The 16,581-nt window shown below is 42.6% G+C and overlaps 1 protein-coding gene across 6 annotated transcripts in view; it reads left to right on the forward strand.

Annotated features, from left to right (window-relative positions):
• SLC35F4 (solute carrier family 35 member F4) overlaps positions 1-16,581 on the forward strand; it is a 129,504-nt gene that overhangs the window by 103,280 nt on the left and 9,643 nt on the right. For 2 of the 6 annotated variants that reach the window (XM_087748046.1, XM_087748047.1), the window contains 3 exons: positions 2,409-2,597; positions 6,664-6,961; positions 14,453-14,672. The exons of 1 other annotated variant lie outside the window; for it this stretch is intronic. In XM_087748046.1, coding sequence (XP_087604172.1) covers positions 2,409-2,597; positions 6,664-6,961; positions 14,453-14,672 — 707 coding nt within the window. Of the gene's footprint in view, positions 1-2,408; positions 2,598-6,663; positions 6,962-14,452; positions 14,673-16,581 lie in introns of those variants that run through there. 3 more of the 6 variants (XM_087748048.1, XM_087748050.1, XM_087748051.1) reach the window with 3 other exon arrangements.

Genomic DNA, 16,581 nt, shown 5'->3' on the forward strand with positions numbered 1-16,581 from the left:
TATAATGTGACTCTTGATCTTGTTCTAAATTATATCTGAATTGAGATGTAGCATGTGTCTTTCAACTTAATGAAATCTCTTTAAGTGATGCATATCAAAGTGAGTAGTGATTTGGGTTGAGGCACCTTGGTGGCTGATTCTCTGAGGACAGGCAGTCAGGAAACGCTTTCTGAAAATATAACTTCTTTAAGTCAGGGGCCTGAAAATTCTTAAGTGCCTTTTTGAATATTTAGCCCAAAAACTACTGGTTGTCTTAATCTCGTGGAGGCTGGAACTAACTTTCAGCTGCCTAATAAAGGTGTTACGCTGCTTCTGGTGGGGTGAATGGCCCAGGGTTGCCATTTCTAATGTACTTTCCAACCTCAGAACAACTTGCAAGATGTTTACAAAATTTACAAAGTAGGTAATGTTACCCTTGTTTGTTACAAGTGGGAGGAGTAAGGCTTGGAGTTATGAAACGAGTAGAACAAAGTCATGGGGGGAGTTGTGTGGCTGTTAGATCATGATTTTCTCCATTAAAAAGAAAATATATGAAGGTAAATGGCTTTTTAAAGGTCTGAAAATACCCAGTAGGCTCTAAAAAGCTCTGTAGAGAGTAATGCTCATCAAAAAATGAAGAGAGATGATACAGTGCTTAGACATCATATAGGTCTTAATCCTTCAAAGTCGACTTTTGTGGGTCTACTGTCATAGACTGTGGCTTGTATACTGCATTGATTGAATTTGTAGAATTATGTGGCAAGGTGGGATCAGGACTTGGGCATCCTCCTTGTGTCAGAGTTCCCTCGTACTGGACAGAAGAGAAAGGGAAGTGCATCTTTGAGAAAGATCATCTCTAGGGGGTTAGCTGCTGGTTCAGTTGCTTGTCTACTTGGTGAGTAAAAACTGACCTCGGAGGCTCTAAATAGGCTGAGAGAGGTTTTTTCTGTATAATACCATTTTCTATACATGTCTTCCTTTCCAATCTTTGTAGTTAGACCTCATGAATTAAACATATTTTTAAGTTTCTTGAAGGTTATATGAACCCTCTGGACTTCCTCTGGCAAAAGAGTGTTGACTTGATTCATGCAGTCTCTTGAATCTTGAGTACAGTCCTTGCTTTAGAGTATACTTTTATGTTGTTTGGCATGGAGTTATTTGCACCTAGTGTATTTGAATGGCTCATGTTGCAACGAAGAATGTTGCCCTCTGAGATGTCTGCCATATTTGTTGCACATTTGGCACCTCACACATGGGTTTTGTGTCTCTTTTTGTTTTCTTCACAATGTGAAATAGGTATGATTGTCAAATTAAATCCTTCCAAGTCATGGCAAGGTGAGCGGCTGCTCTGGGTATATGCGTCTTCCGTAAATTTAGGTAAGATGGTCACCAGTTGAAGTAGCGGCTGCAAAACAAGCAGTGGGTGATCTCAACTGACCATGAACGCACATTTATACTTAGCAAAATGGCCTGTCATCTTGACTTTCTGAGAAGAGGACTCTCTTGTGCTGCTCACGTGTTGACCTCTTACACAGACATCTTCAATAAATTCAGGAGTACATGCAAGATCACCAGGTTCACTCTGCCAGATTCCAGCACTGCACTCTTTTCTGTTTTTTACTGGTTCTTAATCCAGTCCTTCAAGCTCTTACTTGTAAAATGTGGTGTCCTTCTCACTGGCAAAGTTTTCATCTGGTACCACTGGTATTTCTGAGACCTGCGTCTTGTCTGCTGCCTTGTGCCTCTATACAGCTTCTATGTGAAAAGCAGCATCTTGGTGTTGTCTGCACCTGGCAGAAGAAGAAAAAGCAACTTCTCTGAAGATGTGGAGATTCTGATTTGGTGCATGTAACGGCTAAAAACTGGCATCTTCAATGGTTTAGCAGAAGTCTTCATCCAAAAGACCTATCAGTGGTCATGGCTTCATTCCATACAAGAGTCTCAAGGATCATTCTGGAGGATGGAGAGGGGAAGCTCTCCTCTGGAGAGACTGTCACCACTGACCCTGGGAGGCAGTAGTTCCTCAGCCCTCCTTTCCACCCTAAGGGAGAATGGGGATCTCTCCTTTTGCCCGATTCAGTCTCAGTGCTCAGGAAGGGGCCCACGTGAGTACAAATTCCTTTGCCTGCTCAGACCCTATGGATGGAGCCGTGGGGCTAAGAATATACGGCAGCATAGGGCTCTCATTTCTTCAGGGGAAAGACTGGTTTTCATACAGCACCTTTTTTTCTGTAAGGGGGGAGAGAGTTAAGTATTTATTTACTTAATTTATTTATTTTATTCTGACCAGAGCTGAAACCTTGATTTTTGCAGTATGCTTCCTTTCTCCCGCTGAATCGTTTGTATGCATTTCACTGACAGAGTGTTCAAAAGCCCTGCTTTCCTCCAGGGAGTTTACAGCCAAACTGATGCAAACTCTTTCTTCTCAGGTGCCTCACGATCATCTGTCATCCAATGCAAGCCAGGAGGCAACTGCCCCAGCAGACACAGAGGCATGACTAGGCAGCTCTCCCCTCTATCTGTTGCTGAAGATTCTGCTGCTCCCATTCTTGAGCTGCAGAATCGAAGTCCCTCGGGAATCTGTCGGCACAGCAGAGTCGAGAGGCAGAGCAGATCAGGTAGGCATAACAGCCGCCTTCCCGGCGTCACAGCATGCCTGCGAAAGGCCTCTTTCGTCTGTCTTTTGAAAGATGGTGCAGAGTCCGAGCATGTTGACGTTCATTTATGGTGCTGCAAACAGCAAAGCCACATGAAAGTCCTTCCTGTATGTGTGTGCAAACTGGGGTTAGGCGGGAAGGAAGCAAGGATGGGAAGAAAAGGCCTGGGCCTCAGTAGGAACATGTAATATGTTAGATATCTGAGAAATCATAAGGCCAGTAGGCACAGAAGATCTTGAAAGGATGATTAACATTAGCACACAAGTTAGTTTTTATGAAGTGGTTATGTTTCCTCAGCTTCAGCCTGGCCAGAGACCAGGGCCCTTAAAAGCCAGCCATGTTCCTTCTCAAAGACAGTGGCAATCTCAGCTCATGCTATGGATGGTCTGATGAAGAGGACGAGAAGGAGCAACAGGTGGAAGGATATCTAGGGGAGACCATTACAGTTCAGATCATTGATCAGCTGCACATCAGGGCTTCCATCAGGAATACGTCACCCATTTTACTGCAGAAGTTTAGCTCAAATGAACCTGTAGGTATCGTGAACACGGACTTCTTCACCGTGATGTCCATCCATCACCATCAGGGATGGGATGGGAGCGATTGCAATATGCAACCACAGGCTTTTGAGTCTGCTGAATTGCACTGTTAAGGAGGAAAGAGCCATTAAATGACTGAAATAATTTAACTGTCCAAGTTCTTGGGAAGACTGTCTGTCTAGATACTGTGAGCAAAAAGGGGAGGAAGAACAGGTTGGATCTCCCTTGCACACTGGAACTGTGGGAGATGAACCTTCCTCTTGTCACTTCACCACTGATGGCTGCAAGAGTCAGCCATTTTCTTCTTGTGTTGGAAAATGGAGGGATCTCGTACTCCAGGAGTACTCTCTTGATGGAAACCCTCAGAAAAATATCGGAGGTGATTATTGCTGCAAGGAGTGAAGGATACAGCATTTTGCAGTAAAGATCATACCTAAGGTACCAGAAAACCAATTTATTCTCACTTTTTCAGATATCGGGCTGAAATAACTCTCTGCATGCTGGCACTAGGGTACATCCAAAATCAGAATCCATCTTCTCTAAGAAAGGACTTTAGTCCCCTTGAGAAAAGAGTGTGGTGCCTTGACATCATACTCTTATAAACATTTATTTTGCTTTTTTTAATTTCCCTTTTTATCCTGATCTTCCCTTCCTCGTCAGTGAGGTCTAAGTAGGACTGACCTGACAGGTAGGTAAACAAATATGATGGATATTATTTTCTAGGATGTAGCTGCCAAGTAGTCAAAAGAGTTCAGAAGAAAAGCTGTAGGTTTTGGTTTTCCTCATCTCACTCTTCTGAAAAATGAAAGCAAAAGGCTTTTCTGTTACCATCTTGTCACAGAGGCGTCACAGGCAAGAATTGTATTATAGACAAAAGGACCGTGCAGGGGTATTTCTGCTAGCTGCTTTTCAACACAGTTTGCCATTGACCAGTGTCATCTCCATGTGTCACCTGCAGTGTCATCTGCATTCTTTCCCTGTCGTTTAATCCTTGTTCAGTTCTCAGATTGTTTCTGTGCTCTTGACGGGGTAAATAAGGTTTGTTTCAGACCGAAATAAATGCAGACACCAAGGATTTCTACCATCTTGCTAATTGTAAAATGCTGTCTACCAACCACTTGGGCTGATCAGTTTGTTTTCTCCTCATTAGCATATCGTTTGGTATCTGAACATAAGTGGTACTTTCTAGCTCAATCCAGCCCTAGCTTCATGACTTGGAAATCCTTAAACCTATTTAGTATGAATTGTCTGCCTGCTCGTCGTGTGTCTTTGAGTTCAAGCCCTGAAATTATTTTTAAAGATATTTCTTATCTTGTCCTTTTGATTCTTTGGCCAAGATTTAGGTGTGCACATCCCACGGATTTTGAAAGCAACAAGCAACTATGTCACTTTGGCCGGGAAGCCATCTCAATTTCACTTAAATTAAATGTAAATATCTCGTCTAGGGAGAGATAAACGCCTCTAGTGGGTTTAGACATGAGGATGAAATCAGCTACCTTCTCACCATGCCTGTCCATTATCATTAAATATAAAGGGGCCCTAGACAACATGTTTAGTCTGAGTACACAATTATTTGCTAACTACATTACATGGGATGAATCCTACCCATTAAGCACTTACGAAAACTCCCCACTGTACATTTAATGAGGCTAAAACTTCCATAGGTCTTTTCATCCAAGGTGGGACTTGCAACAAGTGTGTGTTTCTGGGCCTTTCCTTAACATTCAAACCTGGGAGTGTAAAATCCAAGTCAAATGCTAATGGTAATGTCATGAATAGTAACAGCAATTACATAGTTATTTGGTAACTGAAAAATAGAAAGCATGGATAAAGGTGCTTTAATCTTCTATCATTGTATGATTATTTTAACTGTTAGCTGAAGAAGGACTAATTGCATGGTAGTTTTGCTTAGCAGGAAAACCTGCAAGTGGGTGTTACATAATATAATCTTTTTAAGCCATTCTAACTTCCAAATAAACTGTAATTTACCTTTTAATAGAAGATGTCAGCCATTATTAGTACCATAAAAATATCTATTTTCTCTCAGCAGCCACAGAGAATACTAAAATGATGCTTGCCCTTTCAGAGCTGTGTCTGATTACCCTCTGCATGTTTTTAATAAACCTGTAATTTTATTTAAATTCTTGTTTCACCACTAAACAATGGAGCCACTGAATCCTGATTATTTTTAGGAAAAAAATACAGCATACAATTACAATTACAAAAAGCTCCATGTCCTGGTTAGGAAAATTCTTGATTGCAAATGCGGTCCCTGCTATGATGAATCGTTTTTTAGATGTTGGTAATGTTGGTCTAATGTAATAACTTTGAACCTCAGTTTGACATTTCTTTATGGCTGTAGCAGAAACAGGAATAGAAAAGGAAAGTAAACCTGAGTCTGAAAGGGTACTTTTTTCACATTTAAGTTGAATGTAGGACAGCGTATGCTCTGACTGCAGTGGATCTATAGCTCCTCTTAACATCAACAATTATATTGTTTCTTATGTATATCACATTATGTGTTGATGCGACTGATAATTGATAATTAAGAATAGCTGCAGGTCAAGATTTTTAGAAGGAACCCCTGTTTCTTCTATCAAAACGATGTGGTGTGGTCTAATGGGGTAAATGGTTGGACCTCAATGCTGCCACATGAGCTCGTGGGGCAACGGCGTTAGTGCTCCTCAGTATCCAATGCCATTCAATCTGTTGTTTTCAGCTGGGATCTGTGAAGTCATGGGTTGCATCTCTGGAAGATGTGTCTGGAGAGCGAGTCATCAGTCAGCAAGATTAAATTCTCTACACAGCCCACGCTTCTGATAGGAAATCTGCAGTGGTCTGCAGATCAGGTCTGAAAAGTGCTGTGCTAAAATGGGAGAATGACAACTTCCCAGTTCCTCCTTGTTTATGTGTAGAGGTTTATTTCTGGGCATGCCAAGCTTCAGTTTTGTCCAGTTTCCTTTTTTAACTTCAAAAATGTGAATACACTAACTTGACTGAAAAACGCCTTTCTCTGCTTGGGTGTATAAAACCACTGAACTGTTTCTTTTTCCCCTCCCAACTTGCAAATAAAAAAAAATGATTCTTCAGTTAAAATCTTGAATAATAAGAACTTGTTCCTGGCTTCAGATGTAGAGGTTCAGATAGCTTTTATGTTGCACACATGCACGGTAATTGACTTTATAATGCAGTTGGTTCCAAGGGATGTAGCTCTATTCTAGAGATTTGGCCAACAGAAGGAAAGAAGGGCTGATAAAGCAAACAGTGGCAACAGCTTAACCGTAACGCTGTTACCTCAGGCCTCTGTATTGTGTTTGTATTTTGTTCCTATCCCCCATGAAATGACAGAGGCCGTATTACTGAAGTATTTCTGTGCGGGATGTCAGTGTTTGTGGAGCATAGAGGAATTACAGGGAAAAGACAAGAGTTGTTCTGAACGTGTTCATTATGTGTACAATTCTTCTCTTTTCTTGTTGTTTTTTTTCCAGGAGAAGAAGGAACACAAATGCACACAGAGAGCAGCACCCAAGAAGCTGAGGGACAGACACGATGCCAGTCTTGCACATCCACATTTCTCAAGCTTATCTGGAGATTTCTGATCATTTTGTCCGTCTCTTCCTCCTGGGTCGGGACCACGCAGTTTGTCAAAATCACGTATGAGACCTTTGACTGTCCTTTTTTCATGACTTGGTTCTCAACAAACTGGAACATTATGGTTTTTCCCATTTATTATTCTGGACACCTTGCAACTGCACAGGAAAAGCAGTCTCCAATCAAAAAATTCAGGTAGGCTTTATCGTGGCAATATCCCTTTAAACAACCTGATTTCTGTGGACTGAGATCACTGTTCGTCTCAGTTTGACCCGTGGTGTCAGAAGGCAGAACAAAGGTCATGCTGCAGGAAATCTCATTCATAAATAGCTTATAGAAGGCTAACAAATGAGTGATATATGCTTTTGAATAAATGCATAATTGATTGTTAGAGGGCTTTTTTACTGATATGAAAAGGTCAATTTGCTTATATTCTTGCTATTATATTATCTAATATCTCTATATTTTGTGTTCATGTCTGGATCAGGCTTTCACTGGCCGTTATTATAACTGTTCTGGTCCATTTATGATAGAACTGTAGCGTAAAGTCCAACCAAAACAACTCATAGTTGAGAAGGTGCTCAAAGCTGAGGAGATGGTTTCCACGAAGACGACCAAGGCTTGCTGTCTATGGTCAGCAAGTATAGCAGGGTGAAAATTGCCCTTTCCTCCTCCTGCTGGATCATAGCATGGAGGAAGAGCATCTTACTAGCCTTCTCTGCTCTCTTTTACGTGTGGTAGGAATTAAAGCAGGCTGCAGACTCTTGGCTCTCCTCCCCCTGTAGCTCTGAGGGTTAAGTTGGCATAGCCAAGTGGCTGTCATCCTGAGGAAATGATGTGAAGGCTTTGTCCCATCTTCTTTCAGGCTGCACGTGGAAATACCTCTTATTCTGTGTTGCAAAAGCCAGGGGAAAACATCTCTCTGACCCCAGCCTTCCCTTACGCCATGTGGCTGCATGTTGTAATTGACTATCAACCTCAAGTGCAAAGGAGTCTGTAGTACTAACTATAGCATTGGTCTGCAGGGGTGGAAATTTATAAATCCCTCTTCAGTAGCCACTGTGAAATCACAGAAATACAAGGTTGGAGGGGAACCCAAAGAGATCATCCAGTCCCACTACCAGCACTGCAGCAGGACCAAGCTGGCTTAGCTTCACCCTAGCTGTTTCTTAAGAAAGCTGTTTCTAACCTGTCCTTCGGGCTTGGAAGTACCACCACCTTCTGGGACAATTCATTTCACAGTTCTCCTCTGCTTCCATTGCTCTACCAATCTGACAGTGAAGTAAAAGCTGCTTTAAAGGATAGAGCTAAATTCAGCTTGCCAAGAGATAACACACCTTGCCTATGGAGGCAAGAAATTCACAGGATAATTTTGAGCTGGGACCCAATTCTGTTACTCCAGTGCAGACTTGCTTTGAAAACAATCTTACTGACTTCAGCAGAATTACCTGTTCTGCAAGGTACTAACCAGGATGTGGCCTGTACCTTGTTCCCGCTGACAGAGGGTTCAGCACAGCTGTCATTGAGCACACAGGGAATTCAATTTGTGACTGTCAGGCTGGAGTATAGCAGGGCCAAATTCTTCCCTCGTCTGCTTTTGCCAGGATCTGAGATGTAATTTGGCCCTAAATTATTATTTCTGTCAAATCAGCGCGACTGAAATTGAACAGTTGCACTTAATTAACTGCTTCTCTCAAAACCCTGGTGCTTTGTACATTAATGATGCCTTCATTGAGATTCTTGCTGGAGTATTTGTGCGAACATTAACAGTGTCGGCTTGGTGTCTGGGTATGGGGTAAAGAAAGAACAAATGCACAGCAGATAAGGAAGAAGGTGAGAATAACTATCCCTGCAGACAGATCTTTGGCAGTTAGTTGGCTGATTATATATCCATCAGAGCAAAATTTTGGGCAAAACATTTGTGGCAATGCATAATAAAAGTATGCTTAAATAATTGATGCGTTCCCCAAGCCGTTAGGAGTTCAGCTTTTAAAGCTGAGGACACATGCTTACATGCCCAGAGGAATTTCTGCACACACAGAGACGTGAAGTAGTTTTGTGAATGTGTGGAAACGGGAGACTGGTGTTAGAGCTGATGGGTCAATGGAAAGGCGTCTTCCCAGGGTATTTCTTACTCCAGATATATTGGGAACTCACATCCTAGGGAGGAGGTAACTGCTGGCAAATACTGACTTTATGATGGGGACCACCTACTTGGTCTGCGCCGTGTTATAACTTGACAAGCCAAACTCTTTCAGTTTGGGTATGGCAATGGAGATCTCTTCAGGATGCGTGCTTGATTTTCTGATGACTTCAAGAATTGAAAAGCATCATTTGTAGTTTTTAAATTCAGAGAGTTATAGACAGATTTAGTTCAGAAAGGATCTTTGGAAGTCATTTAACCCAGCCTCCTACCCAGAACAGGGTTATTTTCACAGCTAGATCAATTGTTTGTATAATTGCTTGGTTTGTGTTCTTGATATTGTTCCTGTTACCAGGCTTCTTATTACATTTAGTAAGATTTCTTGTTGCTTCATTTGCTGGTTTTATTTCTGTGGAGTAGCCAATTCTTGTCAATAAAACCCATCCTGTAGCGATTCCGGGCCTGCCTCAGAGTCCAGAGGTCATTTGTCTTTGTGTTTCTGGAGGGTGTAGTTACTCACTAGGAGCTTTAAAGACATATGACATTTTGTCCAGCAGATATTCCTGGTGGATCAGAACAAACAGTGTCTATGATATCTTGGCAGAGATCAGTGATCATACGAGTGACTTGCAGAGCACTGCCCCAAGCCAGCAAAGCTGTATAGAGCCACTGTTACTTTAATAAATCCCACTTGGAAGGACAGAGGTCTCAATCTTCAACTTTAGATTGGCTCTCTGAAAGGTTTATAATCTTTGAAGTTGTAAATTGTGTATTTCTTACCTTTCACACTTTACCTGAGAGATTCAATTTTGTGGTCTTAGAAACTAACTCAAGGTTATTACCTCCCTGCTGCATTTCAGTAAAGTTGTCTTGAGGCAGAAGACTCCGCTCTTGGTATCTGCTCAGTATTGTAGATAAAAGGTATGTCCTGCATAAAGAGCTTGAAACTCCTGGCATTAGTGGTGAATAAAATGATCTGAAGCTTAGTAAGCTCAGCAATAGGAAATCTAATCGTGCCAGTATTTACTACAGCAGAAGACACTCCACAGACTTGATATAGGATCCTAACAGAGTTATGATTTGGAATAGGTGTATGATATTTCCAGTATAAATAAATGTTGCCTCCCCATCTGCCATCTTGGCTTCTCAAGGACAAACACTGTGACATTCAGCAGCTTTCTGCCAGAATATATCCACGATGTGATAGCTGAGGTTAGTGCTACAGGTGCTATGCAGCCTTCAGGCACTAGCTAGGAAGAGTGTTGGTAGGTGCAGGTTTAATAAATATGAACGTGTTGGGAAGAGTTGGTTTTCTAGCAAGAAGGATAACAAGATGTGAGCATCACTTGAAGTAAAAGCAGAGCCATAAGTAGCTGATATTTGCTGTCATCTGTCATCTGCAAGTTTGTCACCTACAAATCTTTCCATCTATGTTGCAGCAGTAGCTCAGTCCAGCTTCCTCAGCCACTTACGGAATAGCAGTGCAAATCTAGACCTTCACTACCAAGGGCTTTTCAGAGGAGGGATGAGGATCTCTGTTGCCTGAAGCTGCTCCAACCCCGAGTGGCTCAACAGAGGAAGACCAACAGCAAAAAACAGGGATTCCCTTGGACCATTCCTGTTGGGAGACAGCATTCCTGTGGTGCTGCCCCCGGAGCCAGACACTGCTTGTGTGAGAGGTTCACACATAATTCCCTTTCCTTTTGCTCCAACTCTTGAGCAGACAAATACAGCTGGCCAGGCTCTCTTAATGTTCAGATTTGGTCAATCCTGGAAAACAATTCACCAGTTGCTTAACCACCATTACTCTGTTTGTGTCTGTCTCCTGAAATGGAGCTGGAAGGTATTTTATTGCAGCAGATGCCATCATTTAGATAGAAGGACCAAATGACATAGTAACAACTTGTGCTCACAAAGCGTCCTGCGGTGCTTCTTGCTACCATAATGTCACTGGTGGCCTTGCCAAGTTTTAATCCGGGTGATGTAATTACATTCGCCATATTCACGTTACCGCAGGTAGCGTCTGTTAGCTCTGTTTTTTCTGTAAGCTGTTTTAAAACCAGCTGCTGCATTACACTCCAGAGGCTGCTGTGCGTCAGGGGTGAATAAACCCATTCTTCTGCAGGGGCTGGCATCAGAATAACTAAGAGGCACGCAAGCTATTTAGTGGGTGCCAGAGGCAAAGCTACATGACTGCCTGAGGTGCTGTAATTCCTGAGAGCATGGCACACTGCCCAGAGCTGATGGCTGAGGGCTACCTGCAAATAAAAAGAGCTATTTATGTTAGAGGGCAGGTTTTAAATAGACTTCTTGTGCATTTGGAAATAGTTTGTGTCATAGTTTCAGGGTCAGCTGCCCTTAGATCTGTCTCTGCCTTAAGTCAACAGCCTACAGATACTATCTGTATGGGGAGGGTTCCACGGAGCCATCTCCCCTGAGCCCAGGGTTTTAATCACTGTCATGTGATGACTCCTGCAAGTTTAATTTTAGTTGCATGCCAAAGAGTCTGAGTTAACCACTGAGCAACCAGCCCTCACAAAGCCTGAGGCAATCTCCTGTAGCCATGACTGGGAACATAAAGTATTCTTCCTATCTCCTCACTGGCTGAGCATTATTCATGGAGTTCTCCTAGGCACAGAGGTGAATTCATCAGGTCTCTGTCTCGCTCAGCACAACCCTGTCACAAGTCTTTGCTGTTTATCTTTAATTGAGAGGTGAGGAACCGCTGGCCCCTGTTTTGTCTGGTCATTGCACGCTGCTGTGTGTGATGGAGGCTCTTCCATCTGCTTACACAGTCCATTGCTTGGGGCCTGTGAAGTGTTTCCAGATTTCTTTTCCTAGCTGTGAATCTCTGCTCGTCCCTCCCACTGCTTCTGGGAACTCGGAGAGAAGTGACATTTGCAGCGTTGCCACAACTGCCTCTCCCAAATAGCTGACCAGCCCACAGAGTCCAACCCAGAATAATATAATAATCACTGAGGCTTCCTCCTTCCGAGGAGTCACAGTCAGGGCACTTCAGACTCCATCCTCCTGACTCTGCTCTGGCTTTGTCTGTGTGCAGACATCCCAGAGATCTGCAGGACAACAAAACCTGACCCATTCTGGCACACCGCCCCTCATTTTTGGCTTTCGAAGCCACCCACTCTCCCCATGGACGGAGGAGCAAATGCACTGGGCTTATTCCCAGTGTCTCCATGGCAGCGGGGGGCCACGATGGATGACAGCAGTATGATTTCCCATGGCACGTTTGTAGAAGAGCTTTTCCCACTGCCTTGCAGACTCCGCTAGAGTGACGTGCTTGGATGGTTTTGCTGTTGTCTTTGTACGCTACCGGCATAGCACTGGGGTACTTAACGGTGCCCTGCATACTGTAAGCAGCCCAAGCACCTTTCTCTCTTGTTTTAACACAGCACAAGCTTGTTTCCTCTAAGACAGATCCTGACAGCTTCTGAGACAGGTTGGATTTACAACCGTGTAACGATCCAATCATGCATTGAAACCGACGGCAGAATTCCCACTGGGTTGGAGAGCGCAGGCTCCGTACAGGTCCATAGTTCACCGCGCAGATCTGTTCTTGCCAGGAGATGGGGCATCCTGGCTCTGGTGTCACAGAATGTCATCACAGCCACGGTGCATCCAGGTCAGAGGACACCTGTCTTGAAGTTAGATATAGTCTGAGCTCAGAATCACCTAAGTCTCATGGGGAGAAAAATGTCTTTTAAACGTAAACTGCTATATCTGCATGTCAACAAACATTCAAGTCTGTGTTACCAGTGGGTCCATTTTCAGACAAGGAAGCTCATCACCTTTAACTCCTGTTGAAATCAGTGATACAAAAGCCTACAGTCAAACTTAAGCATTAATTGATTTGCTTCACTGAGTATTTGCTTTGCATCTCCGATAAATGATACAAGCTATTCTCCTTCTACGTGTAACATTTCTGTTCTGGTCTTTGGAGAACAGATCCGCCTGCCCAAGCGTTAACTTGTTGGACACCCTGGCAGAGTTTGAGGAAGGAATTTATTATTGCCAGAAATAACTGCTTTGTACCATAAGTCATTTTAGTGGCAGCAGGGAATGAATGTTTTTTAAGTAAGACGTAGCTGATCTCATGTCTCACATAGCTGTTATTATTCTGCTTTCCTCGAAATGAGAGTGATGGTTTCCATTATTAATAGTAAAAAACTGTGATATTTTTAACAGCAGAATTCCCCAGAATTATTAGAAGTGGTTTAGGAGACGTAAAAACAATTCTGTCTTTAAAGGCAAAGCCAAATCAGGATAATTATTGCACCGCCACCACCAGCCCCCAAGTAACAAGTGTTTTTGACTTCACATTGCAGTGCATTCTTTGAAGTTACTAATTCGTTCTACATAATTAGTGTTTTAGCAGTCTTCCAAACACAGCTATGTTTAGCTGTGAATACTTTGAGGCCCCGAGGCCTCATGGCACTTAGAGTAGTCCCTTAACGTTGCCATGTAAGGATGCGTTGCAGTTTGATGGTACCTTGGTTCACTCCATTGGTGTTTTGGTTGTATGAAGCATTCACTTGCGGGACCTCTCATGTTTTAGAGGTGTCAGAGTGCCTGCCATGCCAAGAAATGAAGGGTACCGGGAATATCTCGAGGAATCCCTTTAACCAAGAACACAGACAGTGGAGTTGCTAAAAACCATCCTTCCCAGTTTGGGAAAGGTAGGGATGTTTCGGGAGGGGTGCAGTGATGGGGCTCTAGTCAAGCTGCACGCTTAGTCTCCTCTTAGCCCATGCAGGTACACGGGAGCGCTGTCCCCGAAAGCAGTGGCTTCTGAGCTGACCCTTCCCGTTCATGAAATCCTCAAAAGCAAACAGCTCACTTAAGTTGTGTGTGACACAGTGTTTGGGAAGCTAGAGATTTTCTTTGCAATTTAGTCCGCAAAGAAGCATCTCCAAGCGAACACAACTTTTCACTGTGTAATAAAATACAACTGTTAAATACCCTTCCCTTCCCCTTTCCTTTCTTTCCTTACATTCTTGTTTAACTGGCTCAGTCTCACTGGCCGATGGATCCTTTTCCTACCATGGTGATGCGTCTGGCAGCATTTTTTTAGTGTCTTTAGGCAACTCTTAAAGCTTACTTGGTGTTAGAATATATTTCAATAAGAAGAAAAACAGGTTTTGGAGCAAAGCAAGGAAAAATTGTCAAGGTATAGAGAAAAAAATTGCAGTTATAATCCCTCTGTTCATGGCCTCGAAGGCAGAGTCTGAGAACTGTCGGTGCATTACAGATAACCTTCATTTCTGTGTGTGAGTCCCTGGGATTATTGTTGCGCAGAGTGTGATTATTCCAGGTAAGTTACTTCTTTTCTATTTGCAAAACTGCTGTTTTAAGAAGATTGTAGGTTATTTTCTCTATGTGAATTAAACAATAGATTCTTACGGGTGTGCAGAGCAGTTAGGAAAAGCACTTAATTGAATGCGATAAAAGTCTAATGAATGTTTGTTGTGCTGGAGTGAATGCTAAGGAAAATCCTAGCTGAGTTTTAAACTCTTTTCTTTTCATAGGGAATGCAGTCGGATTTTTGGTGAAGATGGTCTGACGCTGAAAATCTTTCTTAAAAGGACTGCTCCCTTTTCTATTCTGTGGACTTTGACTAACTACCTGTATTTACTGGCTTTAAAGAAGCTGACAGCCACAGACGTCTCTGCCCTATTCTGTTGTAACAAAGCTTTTGTCTTCTTGCTTTCTTGGATTGTGCTGAAAGACAGGTTCATGGGAGCAAGGGTAATGACATGCCTGATTTTCAACTCTCTCTTGTTTTCATATTTGCCCTTAAATCCATAAGCTATTGTGCTGCCATAGTACTGCTGCATTATGGTATGTATATACCATGAAACCATTTCTCATTTAATTTTATGATGCAAACATAAGCCCGAAAATCAGTTAGAGATCTCGGACTCCAGAGGTAATACGATGTGGCAATTTCAAGAAGCTATTACAGCTAAGTGTAATTTGACAAATTAGAATAGGAGGACTTCCAGTTTCATATAAACCTATTCTGTCTGGGTTTACGGTGCTGAAGTACAGTCAATTAATTTTATTTTCAACTTAGTGATAAATGTTTAGGTTCTAACCGAAGCAATTTTATTCCTTGTTTGGGTAGATAGCTGTTTTCAATATGTAATGTATTTTTCTTATGCCGCCCTATTTCTTTTTACATATGCATAAATGAATACACATGTGCCAAATACAGTTTACAAGGGACAGCAACTGTTTTACATGAGGGTGTATTTTGCACTAAAGTGTTATAAGACTCACTGGCAGCAATGGGGACCCTGCAAAAGGAAAAAAAAAAAGAACTCAAGCAAAATGATGTGTGCCTGGGGGAAGGCAAGCATATATTTCTGATATTTTACATACACAAATCTCCTAATATGCAGCAACTTAAACTGTTGACTTTATACCTTGGCTAAGGCATAGCTAGGCCTTCTCCCCGTTCTTCTGATGCAGATTCCCCCTTGAAACGGCTCAAGGCCTATTGGTTGTGTTGGGTACAATCCTGATTGAACTATCAAGAGCCTTGAACTTCATTAGGGACTGGCTGGGGCCAGGTGTGATGCCTAGGACCAGAAGGGGCCACCAGCAATTGCATTTAAGTTCCTTGGAAAGCATGATTGATCAGGACACTCATCAAGTGAGTTTCTTTTTTTAAAAAATGAGCACAGCAGCTTTTTTTGATTAATAGTGTGATAGAAGGGTTTAGGAATGAAAGGGAAAGGCATCCTGTTTCACAGGCATATGATCTAGCTCTTGGAGCAGCCAGCAGCACACTGAACAGAGCTCTCTGCTTGTGGTTTGGGAATGGAAGGGGAAATTGTTTAAAGTGAAACTTTTCCCCTAATTTCCTGGTGAGACAGGGCTGGCTGGGCAGTTAGTAATGGCATGGGGCTTAAGCACCTCAAGACGTGTGCCATCACACAAGTGACCTCTTGGGTAGGGATCTGCCAGGAGGGTTTTGTTGGACCGGCTCAGTGGAGGCTCTGTCCAGACCAAGCAAAGTTGAGGAGAAGGTGAACTGGTGTTTTACAGACCTCAGCCATAGTGCCCTTGAAGGTGAGGACACGGATGTTTCATCTTGCAGTGCTAAAGCCAGACATCTGTATATCTATTTCCTATACAACTTAAAATACAGAAGCATCAGGTGAATGTGACCTGCCCTCGGCCTCCTGATGACTAACTCAAAGAATAAGCAGGGTTTGAAATCTTCAGTTCTTCTCTACAGAAATTAACAGGAACAGTAACTTTGGAGGCTGTAGTTCCCTCCTCTGCCCCTTGATCATCCCAGGTTCCAGCTGAAAAAATGGGAAATTCTGTACTCTTTAAGCTAATGTTTGTCTCAAAGCAACCTCTTTCTAGAAGAGGAAGCATAGCTCTTGTGTTTTCCTAGCCTACTCTCTTAAAGAAACCTAGATGAAAAATACTAAAGCTATTTTCAGTCATTAGTTATTTTTCACTGACTAAAAAAAACCATTGCTATAAATATGTGTTAGAATTAACGCTGTAAACACCGTGAGGTTTGCACAAGAAAAACCTGGCAGAAGAAGTGAACAGCAAATCCTGCACATAAAAGAAACTGGTTTTGCTGCTAACTGGCAGATTCTGGATGCACAGTGCTGGAAAGGTAATTAGCAGC

Source organism: Nipponia nippon, unplaced genomic scaffold (assembly GCF_047370975.1).
Source record: "Nipponia nippon isolate SJK-2023a ecotype South Korea unplaced genomic scaffold, ASM4737097v1 scaffold_11, whole genome shotgun sequence".
Taxonomy (NCBI): Eukaryota; Metazoa; Chordata; class Aves; order Pelecaniformes; family Threskiornithidae; genus Nipponia; species Nipponia nippon.